This window comes from Mirounga leonina, unplaced genomic scaffold (assembly GCF_011800145.1).
Source record: "Mirounga leonina isolate KUSES-001 unplaced genomic scaffold, KU_Mleo_1.0 Mir_165, whole genome shotgun sequence".
In the NCBI taxonomy this organism is placed as follows: domain Eukaryota; kingdom Metazoa; phylum Chordata; class Mammalia; order Carnivora; family Phocidae; genus Mirounga; species Mirounga leonina.
The window spans coordinates 19,764,192-19,779,919 of record NW_023270415.1 but is presented as its reverse complement, the minus strand read 5'-3'; the positions used below and the strand labels follow the sequence as shown (position 1 = coordinate 19,779,919).

General features: G+C 38.3%; 1 protein-coding gene across 1 annotated transcript in view; it reads right to left on the bottom strand.

Moving 5' to 3' along the window:
* Window positions 1-15,728, bottom strand: part of CUNH8orf34 (chromosome unknown C8orf34 homolog) — a 370,508-nt gene that overhangs the window by 254,669 nt on the left and 100,111 nt on the right. Inside the window, exon 5 of the mRNA XM_035011295.1 lies at window positions 690-718. Within this exon, the coding sequence (XP_034867186.1) occupies window positions 690-718 (29 nt within the window). The remainder of the gene's footprint in view (window positions 1-689; window positions 719-15,728) is intronic.

Here is a 15,728-nt window from a genome sequence, read left to right as displayed (position 1 = left end):
GAGAAGCAGGCTTCCCGCGGAGCAGGGAGCCCGACATGGGACTCAATCCCAGGATCCCGGGATCATGACTTGAGCCGAAGGCAGACGCTTAATGTCTGAGCCACCCACACGCCCCCCCGCTTTTTTTTAAGATTTTATTTATTTATTTGTGACTGATTTCTTCTACAACTCCCACATCGGATACACTTAACAAGTTCTACTGACACCACTGTTAAAATACATTCCTAATGATGTCACTTCTCACCACCTTCACAACTATCACCCCAGTAAAGGTACCATCATATTCTCTTCATATCTTGGAATTTAAAAACAAAACAATACAAAAACTTACTAAGTTTTCCAAAGGATAGCTATAGAAAAGTACAAGTGTCTTCCATATCCTCATCTTCATCATCATGTACAGAAAAAAATATTTTACGTAATATAATATGATTAGTTTTCTTTTTTTTTTAGTGATTCAGTGAGATTCAGTTTTCTCTAACCAAATTCTAAAACTCCTGATTCTGAAGAGTAGGTGATATATATACTTCATGCAATAACTTTCATAAAAGAATCAAAGCATATAACTGGAAGTTTTGAAAAGTTAGCACCAAATAAGTTATATTTGAAGACTTTATGTTTCAGAAAGTCTTTCATTTAGACAGTGAATTAAAATAAAATGTAAATTCTACATTTTCTCTTCAACTTACCTTATCGAGTTCATCTGAAATTGCAATACCTGGGATTCAAAAGAGATGTATAAAAAAGTTTTAGAAGAAGTCTTTAACAACCCAATGTTAGAAACAAAAACAAAAGTTCTATTTGTAAAATTAGTACATTTTCCATTCTATTTTTGGCTTTTATTAGTGCTTCAAAATAATGTGGTATATCCTTTCTACTAACAAATTAGGAATTTAAGTCAACTATAACAGCATGAACTGCTGAAACAGTGCAAATGTGTGACAAAAACAAAACAAGTACCATACTGCTTGCAGATTGTTAAATGCAGAGCAAACATGCAAAGACAAGTGTAGAGATGACAATCAAGTACAGCTTAGCATGTTACAATTTTGTTCCTCCTGAAGAATTGATTTAGACTCCTAGAGTGATAAAATATTATAGCAGAACAGTGGTTGGAGATCATTTATTTTAATTCCCTTATTCTACAACTGAAAAAACAGAAACCAGAGTTAAAGGGATTTGCCCCATATTCTCTTAGGTTGACAGCTTCTTGAGCCAATGGATAAATGATTCCTCCTCACAAGTTCGCCTTCAAACTATCCACGCATTTCTCAGTGTATATCAAATTTCTGTCTTTCCTATTCCTCCAAAATTGGTCTAAGTCAGCAATGTAAAAAGTTCTAGTCCTTAATTTATTTATCTGTGATAACAGGCTCTTTTAACCTCATTCTCCTCCTTGAAATGCTGCCCTCTCTCTTCATTCTGTCTTCTTCACAGGAATCCTCTTTTTTGGGGGTAGGGAGTCCTTCCCTGAAATGCTGAGGGTTCTTTGCTGAGCTGTCTTTTCTTTAGCTTCCCGTGGTAATCTAACTCATACCAATGATGTTTTTATTTCTCTATACGGTGATGACCAGGGAATCTTTATCACCAGCATAGACTTTCTTCCTGAGCTGGTTGCTGAGTCCCTGTGGGCATTTCAATCTCGACATGCCAGGTTAAAGACGTCATCCTCCCATCTCCTCACTTCTTCTTTCGAACAATGGTGTGCCTATGGCTGAACACACTGTGGCCAGGCACAGGAGTAGTGCAGCCAGCCCTCAGGTTTGAGGCAGAGGGTAAAGGGAAGCTGGTGTCAAACACCAGTGTAGGATGGGCCAAGAGACAAGGAAAGTTCTAAGGTTTGAAGTCAAAGGAAACACAGAGAAAATAAAAACAGCTTGAAGCCAACGTTCAGCAGGCTATAAATAAAGCCCAAGAAAGAATGAGCTGGGTTAGAAAAAAGAACCTGAAAAGAGTAGCAAGAAAATAAGTCTAAGTAAAAATCCCCTCACCTGATCAGGTACAGAATGTCTGTACAGAATTTCTGTCCTGTGTCGATTGCTATATATTATTTCGCTCTCCACTGACCTCATAAATCAATTATACACAAAGTAGAAAAAGATGCCCTACTTCCTCTCAGTAAGCAGCATAACACTTCCCCTTGTAGATAAACTAAAACACAGGTGTATTTGAGACACATTCTTCATCGCAATACTCTCTGAAATTCTTTTTTGGTAAAAGTTACTGTAACTAAGAATTTTTATGTGTCACTATGCTAAAAGAGAGTCTAGCTACCACTATTGGGATTTTGGAGGACCTAACTTAACAATTATTCAGGGACTTGCTGTATTATAAAGACAGCTCAAGGAGAGACGACTTCATGAAGGAGCACCGCAGCTGGGGTGTGCGGTGAACTCCGAGATACAGTGGTACGGCAGTAAGGGAGCATATGCCGACGGACGAGGGACCCCAAAGCTCTGCGCGATCATACACATGTCGAAAGGCCTCACAGAAGTCACACACTTATGAATGTTTGGGTTTAAAAAATATATACAAATATGAATGTCACTTAGAATGACTCTGATTTCAAGCTAATGTAGGAATTTCAGAGTATCAAGTGGTTTACGTCACAGTCTATAGAAAATTTAAAAAACATTATTCGGATTTATGGAAGCCAAATATGCATTTTAAATGCTTGGTATTTACATTTATTATAGTACTGAGGAAGTGTTCCTTTCCAGTGAGTTCAAGATTAAAACTGAACATATGGTTTAAAAATAAATATTTAAGACTTAATCTATCTTTAAAAAGAGAGAAAAAAGATATACAAAACAAAACTCTCTTTCTCATCCAAAGTCATAAAACTTAGCTATTTAGAATTAAATAATCCATGATTCAATTGACTGGGGTCTTTTAAACTCTCTTGAGTTTTTCAACTTTCTGCATTAATGCCCTTGGCCCTGCAATGAGTTTTCGCATTAGATTGTTAGAAATTGTTCAGTTGATCCTTAAATTTTTTACCCCTCATATTTATGCAATCCATTATTCATAAAGATAATAATACCTCACCTATCTAGAATGTAGCCAAGATCTAGCAAGTAAGTCAAAAGGCCTTTGAATAATGAGAATACATGGCACAGGGTACTTGCCTATCACTTATGAGCTAGCTCCTTGCAGCATCTGTTTACTGTCCGTTACTCTTTTTTTTTTTAATTTTTATTGTTATGTTAATCACCATACATTACATCATTAGTTTTTGATGTAGTGTTCCATGATTCATTGTTTGTTCTCCATGCAGAACATGTACTGTCCATTACTCTTGATACTTCACACACATCAGGGGCTTTTTTGCAAGACAAAGAAATATTTGCCAGTGGAAACTGGAGATAAAGAGAAGGTTGCCATGAAGAGATATTGAAGTACGATGAAGTGACAGGTCCCAGAATAAACCTCAAACTAGCTAAACAGGAAACGTTGTTTGGGAAAGGAATTATGCCTCTAATTATTCCAGGTGTTTGGTCTTACATATTTTGTTCAAATACCTATTATTATATTTTCCTATCATTTATATATTTTGATGACTTTGCCTAATAAATTATCTAAACAAATCCCCACTCTCTTATATATATAATTCTATCAGCTCCTTATTATTTATATCAAATTACATAGGAAATTTTCACTTTTTGTTATTTCATTTTTAATCAAAGCTTAAACTGATTAAAAGCAGTTGAAAGAGCACTAAAGAAATGTTCCTTTACAGAAACATGAAGCCGTGATGAGAACAATTCATATTGAGGAGCCGAGATTTTTTCTCCTAGTGCCTACCAGAGCATTCACAGCTATTCCCTGAGAGGAGATTAACAATTTTTGGCCATTTCATTAACTCGTAAAAGCCTTCATATCTTAAGTTATATTTTTTAAGTTTATAGAAGCTGAGAAGAAGTGGGGAACAGAAAATAAAATACCCTGGAAAATACGCAAGGGGAAATACAGTGGGTTACTATAATATGTTGTAAGGAAAGAAGGCCCGGAGTTTAATTGTGCAACTCTCGATGCATACTGGCACACACGGTCTTCCTAAAGGTCAACCTCTATCTGGATGGATTCCATTTGTGTCCTTCAGCTTATGGGCATTTCCATTTATTCTAATCTCCAAAGAGGTCTCAAAGTATCAGAAATTTATGCCAAAACACAGTTCTCACATTCCTAAATTTGAGCTGTGCTCTATCAAGGAAACAACAGCTTTTCTGCTTCACCAAGATGTGCATCTTCCCAGGTATCAGCTTAGCCCTAGAGTTCAAATTCAGCTGTAGCTATAAAAAATGGAAGTAGAAACTTTTCAAAAGTCTTTACAGTTTAGTCAGTGTAATTAATTCACGAGAGTAGGTCAGAAAATTCATATGGTATGAAATGGAATGAGCTATTTCTCCGAAATTTGTTTCCCTGTGGGAAAAAATCCCAAACTGGCCCAAACTGGCTTGTTGAGAACCAATTCTGCACATTTCTTCCCAACTTCTCATTCAGTACTAATTGGTAGCCTGAAAGTAGCCATGTTGGGAGTACTTATACCATGGAAATTGGCAAATGCTACAAATTAGGGATTATTTTTTGAGTCACTGTCCCAGCACACACTATGGAGTCATGCATAGTGTTAAAGCAAATACCTATGTAAGCATCACATATATCAACAAATTGAACACCACTCATACCTCAGACCTATCTCTGACCATTTGCCAATTAAAACATTCTTTAGATAGGTTGCTGACTGCTTTTAGAGCAAATGGAATTCCTGATACAAAGTGAGGGATTCTACCTTCAATTTGACTACCAAAGAACCAAGTTGGAAAAATTTTCTGTAAGGAGTTAAATAGTAAATACTTCAGGATTTTCAAGTCACATATGGTCTGTGTCATATCCATATATTTCTTCTTCTTTTTTTAAACAAACTTTAAAAATGTAAGAAACATGCTTATTAGCTCATGGGCCACAAAGACAGACCACAGGCTAGATTTGGCTCCCTGGTTAGGGTTTGCTGAGTCTTTTTCTAGAAACACATACCAATTTTTATCCTTGATTAATTGACTCTTTCAGTCTTTGAAGGACACTTCCAAACCTTAAGGGTTTTCATCAGGCCCCTACCCATCTCTTCACTATAAAAGACTTGCTCACTGTTAAAGGACTATCAGATTTAAACTCCCTGGATGTTCTGACCATCTTACCCCCTTAAACAAGCCATTTACACTGTTCTTTCTAATCTCAGAGGATGATATGTTCTTTCCCCTAGGAAGACCAATCTCCACACGTGTTTCTTGATTCTATCCCCATCTACCTTCTCTGGTTTTTGTTCCATCTATTATCTTCCTTCTCTGTCCTGAATCTGCAAGTTCTTTATTTTGGTTTCCTCTGATCACCCTAAAACCCATTACACATTTACAGAGAGACACACATATTCTCTGTAATTGCCTCTCCTGTCTCTGTTACACAAACCCACACACGCACACACATGTGTACATGCACAAAAATAAAGAAAAACCAAACCAAAATGACTCAAAATCCTAACATCCTTTACCTTCCTCCACTAATTATGTTCTCTTTCACACCTTCCCTTTTCTCATCAAAACTTTTCAAAGTGTCATACTCCCTGTCTCTCTTTCTTACTGTCCATTCACTCTTCCAACCCCTACCTACTAGCCTCTGCTTCCACTATCCTGTTGAAACTGTTCTCTATACACATCCTGATCATGTAATCAAATGGAACCTTTTCTACTACAAAAAGATACCTATTTTATTTCACTTTATCAAGCCAATATCTGTTTATCACCAAAAAACAGAAAACATAATAAGGGGAAAAAGGAAAACAAACCTCCATTCATAGACAAATAATGATAACAGCTGGTTGTGAATTCTTTCAAATAATTTTGTGCACATATAGGCATGCATATAAATACTGTAGGTCTATATAGGCATATATACAAGACAAAATGAAATACACACACTTTTGTTACCTGCTTTTTACTTAAAGCATATCTTAACTATATTTTCATGTTACTACTTTCTATATCATTTTTAATGGCTATATACAGTGTACCATTGTGTGAATGTACCATGATTTCTTTATCCATTTCCCTAATAAAAGATACTTAATTTCCAACTTTTCACTATCATGAATCCCACGGCAGTAAACAATGGAAGTGGAGCTTGGAGATAGCTGCACACACAGTGGAATAGGTTTCCATCTTTTTCTTATAAACTTATCTGCCTCTTCAGACACTTCAGTTTTCTGAAATATTTTCCCTCTTTGATTTTTATGAAAATTCTATCTTGGTTTTCATCCCACCCTTTTCAGTCTCCTCAGCTAGATCACTTGTCTACCTGTATCTCAAGTGCTGATGGGGTGTGTGTGTGTTGCCTTTCCCTATGTACTGAAGATTCCCACATCTATATCCCTAACCCAATTTCTCCAAATAGGCGACTTTATATGTATGTACTTGACTGCTGGGACCAGAGAAGAGCTATCCAAACCACTTGGATGTGCCAACAGTATCTGCGACTGGAGCGTGAAACAATACTCCTCCTTTACCCCAAAACCCTTTTGAATTTTTATTTGAGGTAGAGAGAGCACCCAGTCACCTTGATTATAAAAATAAATAAATAAACACGGGGCGCCTGGGTGGCTCAGCCATTAAGCGTCTGCCTTCGGCTCAGGTCATGATCTCAGGGTCCTGGAATTGAGCACCTTCTCCCTTTCCCACTCCCCCTGCTTGTGTTCCCTCTCTTGTGCTCTCTCTCTGTCAAATAAATAAATAAAATCTTTAAAAAAAAAACAGGGGTGCCTGGGTGGCTCAGTCGTTAGGTGTCTGCCTTCGGCTCAGGTCATGATCCCAGGGTCCTGGGATTGAGCCCCGCATCGGGCTCCCTGCTCAGCGGAAGCCTGCTTCTCCCTCTCCCCTCCCCCTGCTTGTGTTCCCACTCTCGCTGTCTCTCTCTCTGTCAAATAAATAAATAAAATCTTTAATAAATAAATAAATAAATAAATAAATAAATAAATAAATAAATAAATAAATAAAACACATCCTTTTCTCTTTATGTGCACCCTTCCTTCATATAAACCAAGGACTAAGCCCCCTTCTCTGTTTTCTATCCCATGGCTTTTTTAGGCTCTCTTCATCTCGTGTTTGCCTTGAGGCATGGACTATAATCATTGTGCCAGAGTGATTATTCAAAAACACGGGATGATGACCTGCTTACAAGATCCCTGTAGCACAGAAGCCCTCACCCCTGGCTGCCCTGTCACCTAGACTTCCTTCTTCCTAGCCTTTCTTACTCACTTCATCCTTTATGCATCAACAGTATAAAATTTTCCTCTTACACACGTTTCTCTCTCTGCCAGGTACTTTCCTCTCCCCATGACACATCTTCCTTCTCCTTTTACCTTAGCTTTATCTTTTCATCCTTCTAGACTCCATTCAGATATAGTTTCCATCAGGTTGGCCCTAAACCCCCTTGTCAGAGGTTCTTCTACATTCCCATAGCCCCTCCTCAGGCGCCTTATATAAGGCTTTAAAATTCTGCTTTTCACAATTATCCCTCCTACTAAAAGGTAAACTTGAGGTCTGGGTGCACATGTCAACCATCTTTTAATGTATGAAGACTAGATAAATCTATGTGGCAATGAATGGATAGACAGCTCCACATTATCTGCTTCCATTCTCATTCACAGGCTGTCATCCTCTAACTCCTCAGGCTGTTTGTCAGACAAGACTTTCTTGGTATGTTCATGATTGATGAACTAAAAAAGTCATTTGTTATTTTTTCTTGGCTGAGTCGAGATTGCTATTATCAGTCACGAAGCATAAATATCTGTCTTCTGTCCTCTCAACAGCTGGGCTCTTTCCCTTGGAAAAGTTCCAGCCAGTGTTTCTCATGAACTGCATCTGTAGACCGACGTCCGACGGACTAAAGATACTCATCCTATCACTGCCTCATTTCAGAGAAAACTGCCAAAAGCAGCAAAAGCCTCAGGCTCAGAAAATGCTGGAAGCACTGCTACCCTAGAAACAGAACTCTGCTAAGGAAAAGATTCTGTTGACCAATGTCATATAATATGGAACTGCTACTCTGTTGCTTTTAGTTTGTTATTTACCTACTCACTTACCTATTTATTTTTAAGCATTACTCCTTCAATAGATAAGCCACAGTCAAAGCTAAAGATCTCAGCAAACAAATCAAATCTACAAATACCAAAGCCATGTCATCTGATATCAAAGGCCCACATGTAGAGAAGTAAGAAGTAGCTCAGCAGTGAAGAAAGAATAAGGGAGGTGTCTCAGAGAAGAGGGATCAGGAAGAAATGGAATCACAGGTGGCACTCACTCAGCAAATCATAGCTGAGTTACGTGCTACGTGCTGAGAAAGGCCAGGTACAGAGTGGCCCTGGCACCAGGGAGGAGATGAGTGAAAAGCAGGTAACAGCAAGGAAATGTGTTCAGAGAAAAACACAGAAGCACAAAAAGGGGGCACCAAATCCAGTCCAGAGAAGGACAGCAACAGGAAATCATTTCGACGAACTGGTATTTGAGCTGAGGCTAAAGGGAGGAATAGGAGTAACTTAGCAGAAACAGAAGCCCTGGAGAGAAGTGACGGTGACATTTCAGGGAACAGGGACAGCATAAGCAAATATGTGAAATGGAAGGACTTCAGTAAGTGTGAAAAACTCCCATGTTGTTAGTGCATAAATGGCTAGTCATGAGAGATGACACTGAGACAGGATTAAGGGTCAAATCATGTAGCACCTTCTATGAGGTTTTAAGGAGACACTGAATATCTGCAAGAAGTGGGTGTCAGGTTTTCGCTTTAGATCCATCATAATGATCACAGTGAGGTACTGGAGGAACTAAGAAACAAGAGCATGGGCAAGACTAGTTATTCATTCCTCAAGCCATTTCCATGTTCCTCCCGGGCACACAAGCTAGACTACATTTCCCAGCCTTATTTACAGCTGGTTGTGCAATGTGGTCAGGTGTAATGCACTATTACTTTTACCTCTAGGCATTAGAAACCTCCCCCTTCAGCAGGACCGTTGGAGGTCATGTACTGAAGATGGCAGAATAACAGGATGGAAGTAGTCTGCACCCCTACCACATATCATCGGGCTACTTCCTGAGTAAGAAAATAATATATTGTATGAAGCCACAGAGATTTTGGCCATGAGACTCCCCTACATAAGGTTATTGCAATCCAGCCAGCCACTAGCTCAGTAAGGGCAGGGACTGCATCTGTTTTTCTCTGTCCTAGGACAGGAATGAAATGGGACAAAACATAACATGTCAAATGGGTAAACCAATGATGTGGTTGGTGATGTTGAGTGTGAACAAGGGAGTACTAATAGGGGTGAAGAGAATCAAACCCAAGCCAGAGGGAAAATGAACAAAATTTGGTAATTGGTTAGTTATGAACAGCAAGGAAGAGAAAAGAGTCTAAAGGGTTCCAGTTTGGGTGAACTGGTAAGCGATGGTGCCATCATCTGAAGAAATGTATGCAGAAAAAAAGTCATGTTTGAAGAGAGATGTATGATCTACTTTGATATACTGAGTTTTGCATGGCAGTAGGATATCCAAGTGGAGATACGCTTCAAACATTTTGTATAAAGTGTAAACGTCTGGATGGTCAATATACTCACCTGACTTAGCTGTGTAGGGGTGATAGTTAAAACTATGAGGGAGGATGACAATGGAAACAGAGCATTTGAAAGAACAAAGGATGACTTGTGGGAACAGTATTTAAAGTGGTCAGGAAGAAAGAAGAGCCCAGAATGAAGCCTACAAGAAATGGTATGAAGGGCATCTAAGAGGATCAAATAAATAAGGGCCAGGTCCCAGGAAGTAGAAGATGAGCATCTGAAGAAAGACAGAATAATCAATGGTGTTAAAACTATCAGAGCAATTTTGTAAGATGAGGATTTGAAAAGTGTTCATTCAGTTTGACAATGTGGATTCAATTGGTGACCATAGTAAGAAAGGTTTCAATAGAATGGCAGGTGCAATCACATAGCCACACTGAAGGGAGAAAGGAAGATGAGCAAGTGGAAATAATGAGTGTTCATTATTTCTTTTGAAAATTTGTATGAAAGAAGAATAATTCTGATACTGTAATGAGGTAACTCAAATTCAAGAGAAGAGTTTTCATGTGTGTTTGTTTTTAACATTAATGAGAGCTGTGGTATCCAATACGGTAGCCACTCATCATGTGGCTACTGAACATGTGAAATGTGGCTAGCTCAAATTGAGATGTGATATAAATTAAAATTCACACCTGATTTTGAAGACTCAGTATGAAAAAAATCCCAATAATAATTTTATATGGGATACAAGTTAAACTGATAACTTGGATATAGTGGGTTAAATAAAATATTTTATTAAAATTCATTTCACAGGCTTCTTTTTGCTTTTTTGTAATGTGCCTGTTTCAAAATATAAAATCACACATGTGGCTTACATTACATTTCTGTTGCGCCATGCTTAGCTGGAGCATGTTACAGGCTATTAAGGTAAACAGTAGTAATACTAATAATATATGTGGTAGGCAGAATTCTAAGATGGCCCCCAAAGTACACAACTGTGTAATCCTTTCTCTTTGAGTCTGCATGATGGGACCATCAAATATGAAAGGATATAACTCTCCTGATTGGTTACTAACTGGTTCACTGGGTAAATCAGAGAGAGATTATCCTGGATGGCCCTGACCTAGTCAGGTGAGCCTTTCAAAAGAAGGCCAAGCTTCAGAAAGGTGCTCCCCAGTGGACTCAAAGAAGTAGTACTAAACTACCATTACGAGAAGATCACAAGGCAAGAACCTGAGAACGGCCTCTAGTTTTAAGAGCAATCCCCGGCCAATAGCCAATGAGAAAACAGGGATCTTACTGCTACAAGAGCAAGGACCACATTTGGCCAATGACCTGAGTGAGCACGGAAAGAGACCCTGAAGCCTCAGGTGAGATCACAGTATGAACCAGCACCTTAATTTCAGCTTGCCTAGACCCAGAGTAGAGGATTCAGCTAACCCACACCTGTACTCCTGAGCTGCAGAAACTATAAGATAGTAAATTTATATTTTTTAAAGCCACAAGTTTGTGGTAATTTGTTACACGGTAATAGAAATATAATATCTAACATTTAATGAGCATTTATTATATACCAGGCACCATATGAAGCACTTTAGATACACACTATCTCATTTCATCTTCACAAAAACCCTAACAAATAGGTGCCATTATTATTGCAGTTTTGCAAAAAAGGTAACTGAGACACAGAGAGGTTAAGAAATTTTCCTAAGGTCACAAAATTAATATTAGGGGGAATGGAATTAGAAAGATTTCCACATACAGAAAAGACAAAGTAATTAATGGAATCAGATCTCAGAGGACTGGGCAGGAACTGGGATCAAGATCATGGGTGGAAAGCTTGGCCTTAAACAAGAGAAACACCTGCTCTCTTGATAATGGAAGGAGAAGGGCAGGACAGATGTGGATGCACTTACGTATGCAGATGGGTAGAGGGGAACACATGCTACACGTTCTACAGTTAAGTTTCTCTATAAAGTTGGAGGCAAGCTAATTGCTAACACAGTGAGGCAGGGAATAAATAGGGGTGTGTAGATTTTTCATAGTTGCAGGAAGAGTGCAGAAAGGGAGGAACTGACCAAGGTAAGTAACATGTTGGAAACCAAGAATTTGTAGGGTAGTGTTCAGCTGGGCCCTGCCATTTTTCTCTGGAGCTCTCAGCCTTACTGGTAAAGAAGAGCTGAAGATGGCAGCACTTATTCAAAGATGGGAATTTCACATGGAGACACAACAGAAGGTTGGAAACAATAGGAAATGAGGATATTGGTAAAAGTGGCCCACAGTTCAGTCTGGGCAGGGGAAGAGGGAGATCAGAAGTGAGAGAAAAAGATGAAAAAGAATGAAAGGAGAATACACCGGAGATACTCCAAAATACTGAAAGTCACAATGCAGGAAGAACAGAGTGAGGATAACAAAGAGCTGGGAAGAATGCAAGCAGGTTGGGTGCCTGGGTGGCTCAGTCAGTTAAACGTCTGCCTTCGGCTCGGGTCATGATCCCAGGGTCCTGGGACGGAGCCTCACATCCAGCTCCCTGCTCAGTGGGGAGTCTGCTTCTCCCTCCCCTTCTGCCCCTGTCCCCAACTTATGTGCTCTTCTCTCTCTCTCAAATAAATAAACAAAATCTTAAAAAATAAAGAATGCAAGCAGGTTGAACCACAATCTGTAAGCCATGAATACAATTTTATTTTGGAATATAGATTATAGATCATTAAAATAAAGACCTGTGAAAACTGGAGAGATTCTTGATGGTAATCGGGGATAAATTACTTCATTTTAACGAAGAGGAAACTTGAGGAAGGAGGTCAAATGGTATACTCACAACTGGAAGCAAGTGAGTGGCAGCGCGGGACCCATGACATTTCCCACAGCAGTCCCTGCATCTATTCTACATGATATACATTATGGTCTCAAAAAAGGATAGAACTAAGACAGCACAGAGTATATAATATTATATATTAAAAAACACTTTAAAAATGTGTACCTAACAATGACTGAATTTACAGTTTAATTACAACCTCAGACACATGTACATGAGTGTATGTGAGTATAGTTAAATGAGATGTTATCCAACAGAGAAGGATTCAGAATAACATAATAAATGTCTAATACAAGTGTACTACTCTTTCTTTCATTCTCCTGAAAAGTTTCCTAAAATTATGAATTATATATTCATATGTCCTTATTCTCACAAAGCATTCTAGGGAGAAATATTATTTATTTTGATGGACACTAGACCATTCCAAAGCAATAATTACTAATAGTGCTATCTCATACTTCTACTGAAGCACAAATCCCTGGAGATACTTTGCTAGGTTTTAGAACATGTCTTTGATCCAGGTAGAGAGTAGGCATAGAAAATGTAGGTAGAAGAGAAATATCAAGACCTCTTAACAAATCTGTCCCTTTTAGATTGTGGTTTCTTGAAAAAGCTATTAAATAAATTCAACCTGACACTTGAAGGAAAGGGCATGAATCCAGGCTCCTGGAATGAGAAAGTCATGTTTGAAGAACGTTCGGAAATGCTGCAAAGGGAGGGATCCAGGCACCAAAAATCCACTATGCCTACCACATCATGACTATACCGCATTACTAGCCACTGCAAGTTTTTCTAGCACATCTACCTTTTAAGAGAATCATAGCATGAGAGTGTCAGCTCCTGACTGACTTTAAGATAAAACATCACACTGAAAGGTTTGCAAAAATCCAGGAAAAAGAAGCATGGTACAGTTGTTACTAAAACAAAAATCCCGTATGCAAATTGGAGAGAATATCTAGTCTTTCCTGTTATTATCTGAATCCTGTTGAGAAAGAGAGAGGGAGAGAGAGAATTTAAGTCTGGATAAGCTGACAGCTGAAGAACTGAGATAATTCTATCATTTTGAAGGATATAAATGATTTTTTGCTGTCAATCTCAGGTACATAACAAAATGCTTCCAAAATATGTCACCATCTTTTGGACAGCACAACTAAGATAAAGCAAAGTCCAACCTTGCCAGAGAGAATTCTATCATAAAGTATGAAAATTAAGAAATCACTAAAAACTTTGAAACTTTCCTATCAACAGCTATGGCCCTGGAAAGAGAGGTCCACAATAACAAGACACTGAATAATCCCTTTGACCACACCTTGAAGGAAAAGTCCATTTCCAATGTCTTGCTAGTAAATAAAACAATGCATAATAGAGATTAGAGATAAAGGTCAGATTAGAGAAAGAGTTACCAATTTGAAGCTATTATAAGATCAATTAAGAACTAATGACATCCTGCTTCAGGACAATAGAACTGAGTTTGTGATTACATAGTTAAACAGTGGGCAGCTAGACTGCTAAATAAACATCAGTAAATGGTAAAGCTGCATTTCTACTAATTTACCCTGGCCATCTCAGGGAAACTGATAACTTGGTAGTTAGTCACATATTGGGCCTAAGACAAAAAGTTAGTATTAAACCTCAGATAGCAAAAATCACAGAAACTCAAGTCATTCCAAGAAAGCAGCATTTTGTTCCGAGACTCAAAAAAACTTAAAGGGAAAAAAAGCAATCCCTCCCTATGTGAAGACCTGCTCCCTTATTCCCACATAAACCCCACCACTACTGCCACAAAAAAATTGAGCCCCCTCAAAACCATCAAGGGCAGTCAAAAGCAACTCTCCATCATATACATAGAACTGAATGTTACACCTTATTTCTGGTCAAGCTACTGACTCATCTGATAGCCTCCTTGACCTTGACTTTGTCCCAAGAATAATGTCCCATATTTGCATCTCTTCTACTCTCCCAACCAAGGATTGCCCTCTGGCCATTTTTGTTTCTCCAGACTTCCTTCAGGAATTAAATGAGCCCCATGTTACAGCCCCTAACTAACTTCTGATCATAGGATCAGTTGCTAGGTCCCACCTATAAGGTCACACCTAGGTTTTCTTGGGACAGACCATCACTTGAACCTTGACATTTCTGCTACACATCTTGGCAAATACATAAGTGAAAGGCAATCAAACTCCTTTATTAAAAAGTTTTAGGTACAGGCCAAATGTTTTCTTACCAGCTAACAATGATATAACAAGTCTCTGTAAAGCAATTATCATATGTTAAAGAACGAAAATTGACTAATACTCTATTTGAAGATCTGTGTAATAATTGGGCATATTCTTCAATCATCTTTCTTTTAACTCATGCTTTTAGATAAATTGAGAGGCTATAAGGAGCCATAGGCTCTTCCCAAAGGGGTAAGATTTATACATATTAATATAAACCTTTGACATTTAATAGGGTAAGACTTATTTCACGAACATAATATAGTAATAAGCTGCACTCACTTTATCATTATTTCTTCCAAAAGTAAATCTAGCCAAAAGTAGGGCCTTCTTGAATCCCAACCAGAAGATGTTTACTAATGGCAAAATTATAAGATCCTATGCACCAGGAAAAAGACAGTCTCTTCAACAAATGGTGCTGGGAAAACTTGACAGCTACATGCAGAAGAATCAAAGTGGACCACTTTCTTACACCATACACAAAAATAAACTCAAAATGGATTAAGACCTAAATATGAAACCTGAAACCATAAAAATCCTAGAAGAGAGCACAGGCAGTAACTTCTGTGACATGAGCTGTAGCAACTTTTTTCTAGATAGGTCCCCTGAGGCAAGGGAAGCCAAAGTAAAAATAAACTATTGGGACTACATTAAAATTAAAAGCTTCTGCACAGCAAAGGAAACAATCAAGAAAACTAAAAGGCAAACTACAGAATGGGAGAAGGTATTCGCAAATGACTTATCTGACAAAAGGTTAGTAATCAAATCTATAAAGAACTTATAAAACTCAGTCCCCTAAAAACAAATAATTCAATTAAAAATGGGCAGAAGACAGGAACAGGTATTTCTCCAAAAACGACATCCAGATGGCCAAACAGACACATGGAAAGGTGCTCAACATCATTCATCATCAGGGAAGTGCAAGTCAAAACTACAATGAAATATCACCTCATGCCTGTCAGAATGGCTAACATCAAAAACACAAGAAACAACAAATGTCAGCGAGGGTGTGCAGAAAAAGGAACCCTTGTGCACTGTTGGTGGGAATGCAAACTGGTTCAGCCACTGTGGAAAACAATATGGAGGTTCTTCAAAAAAT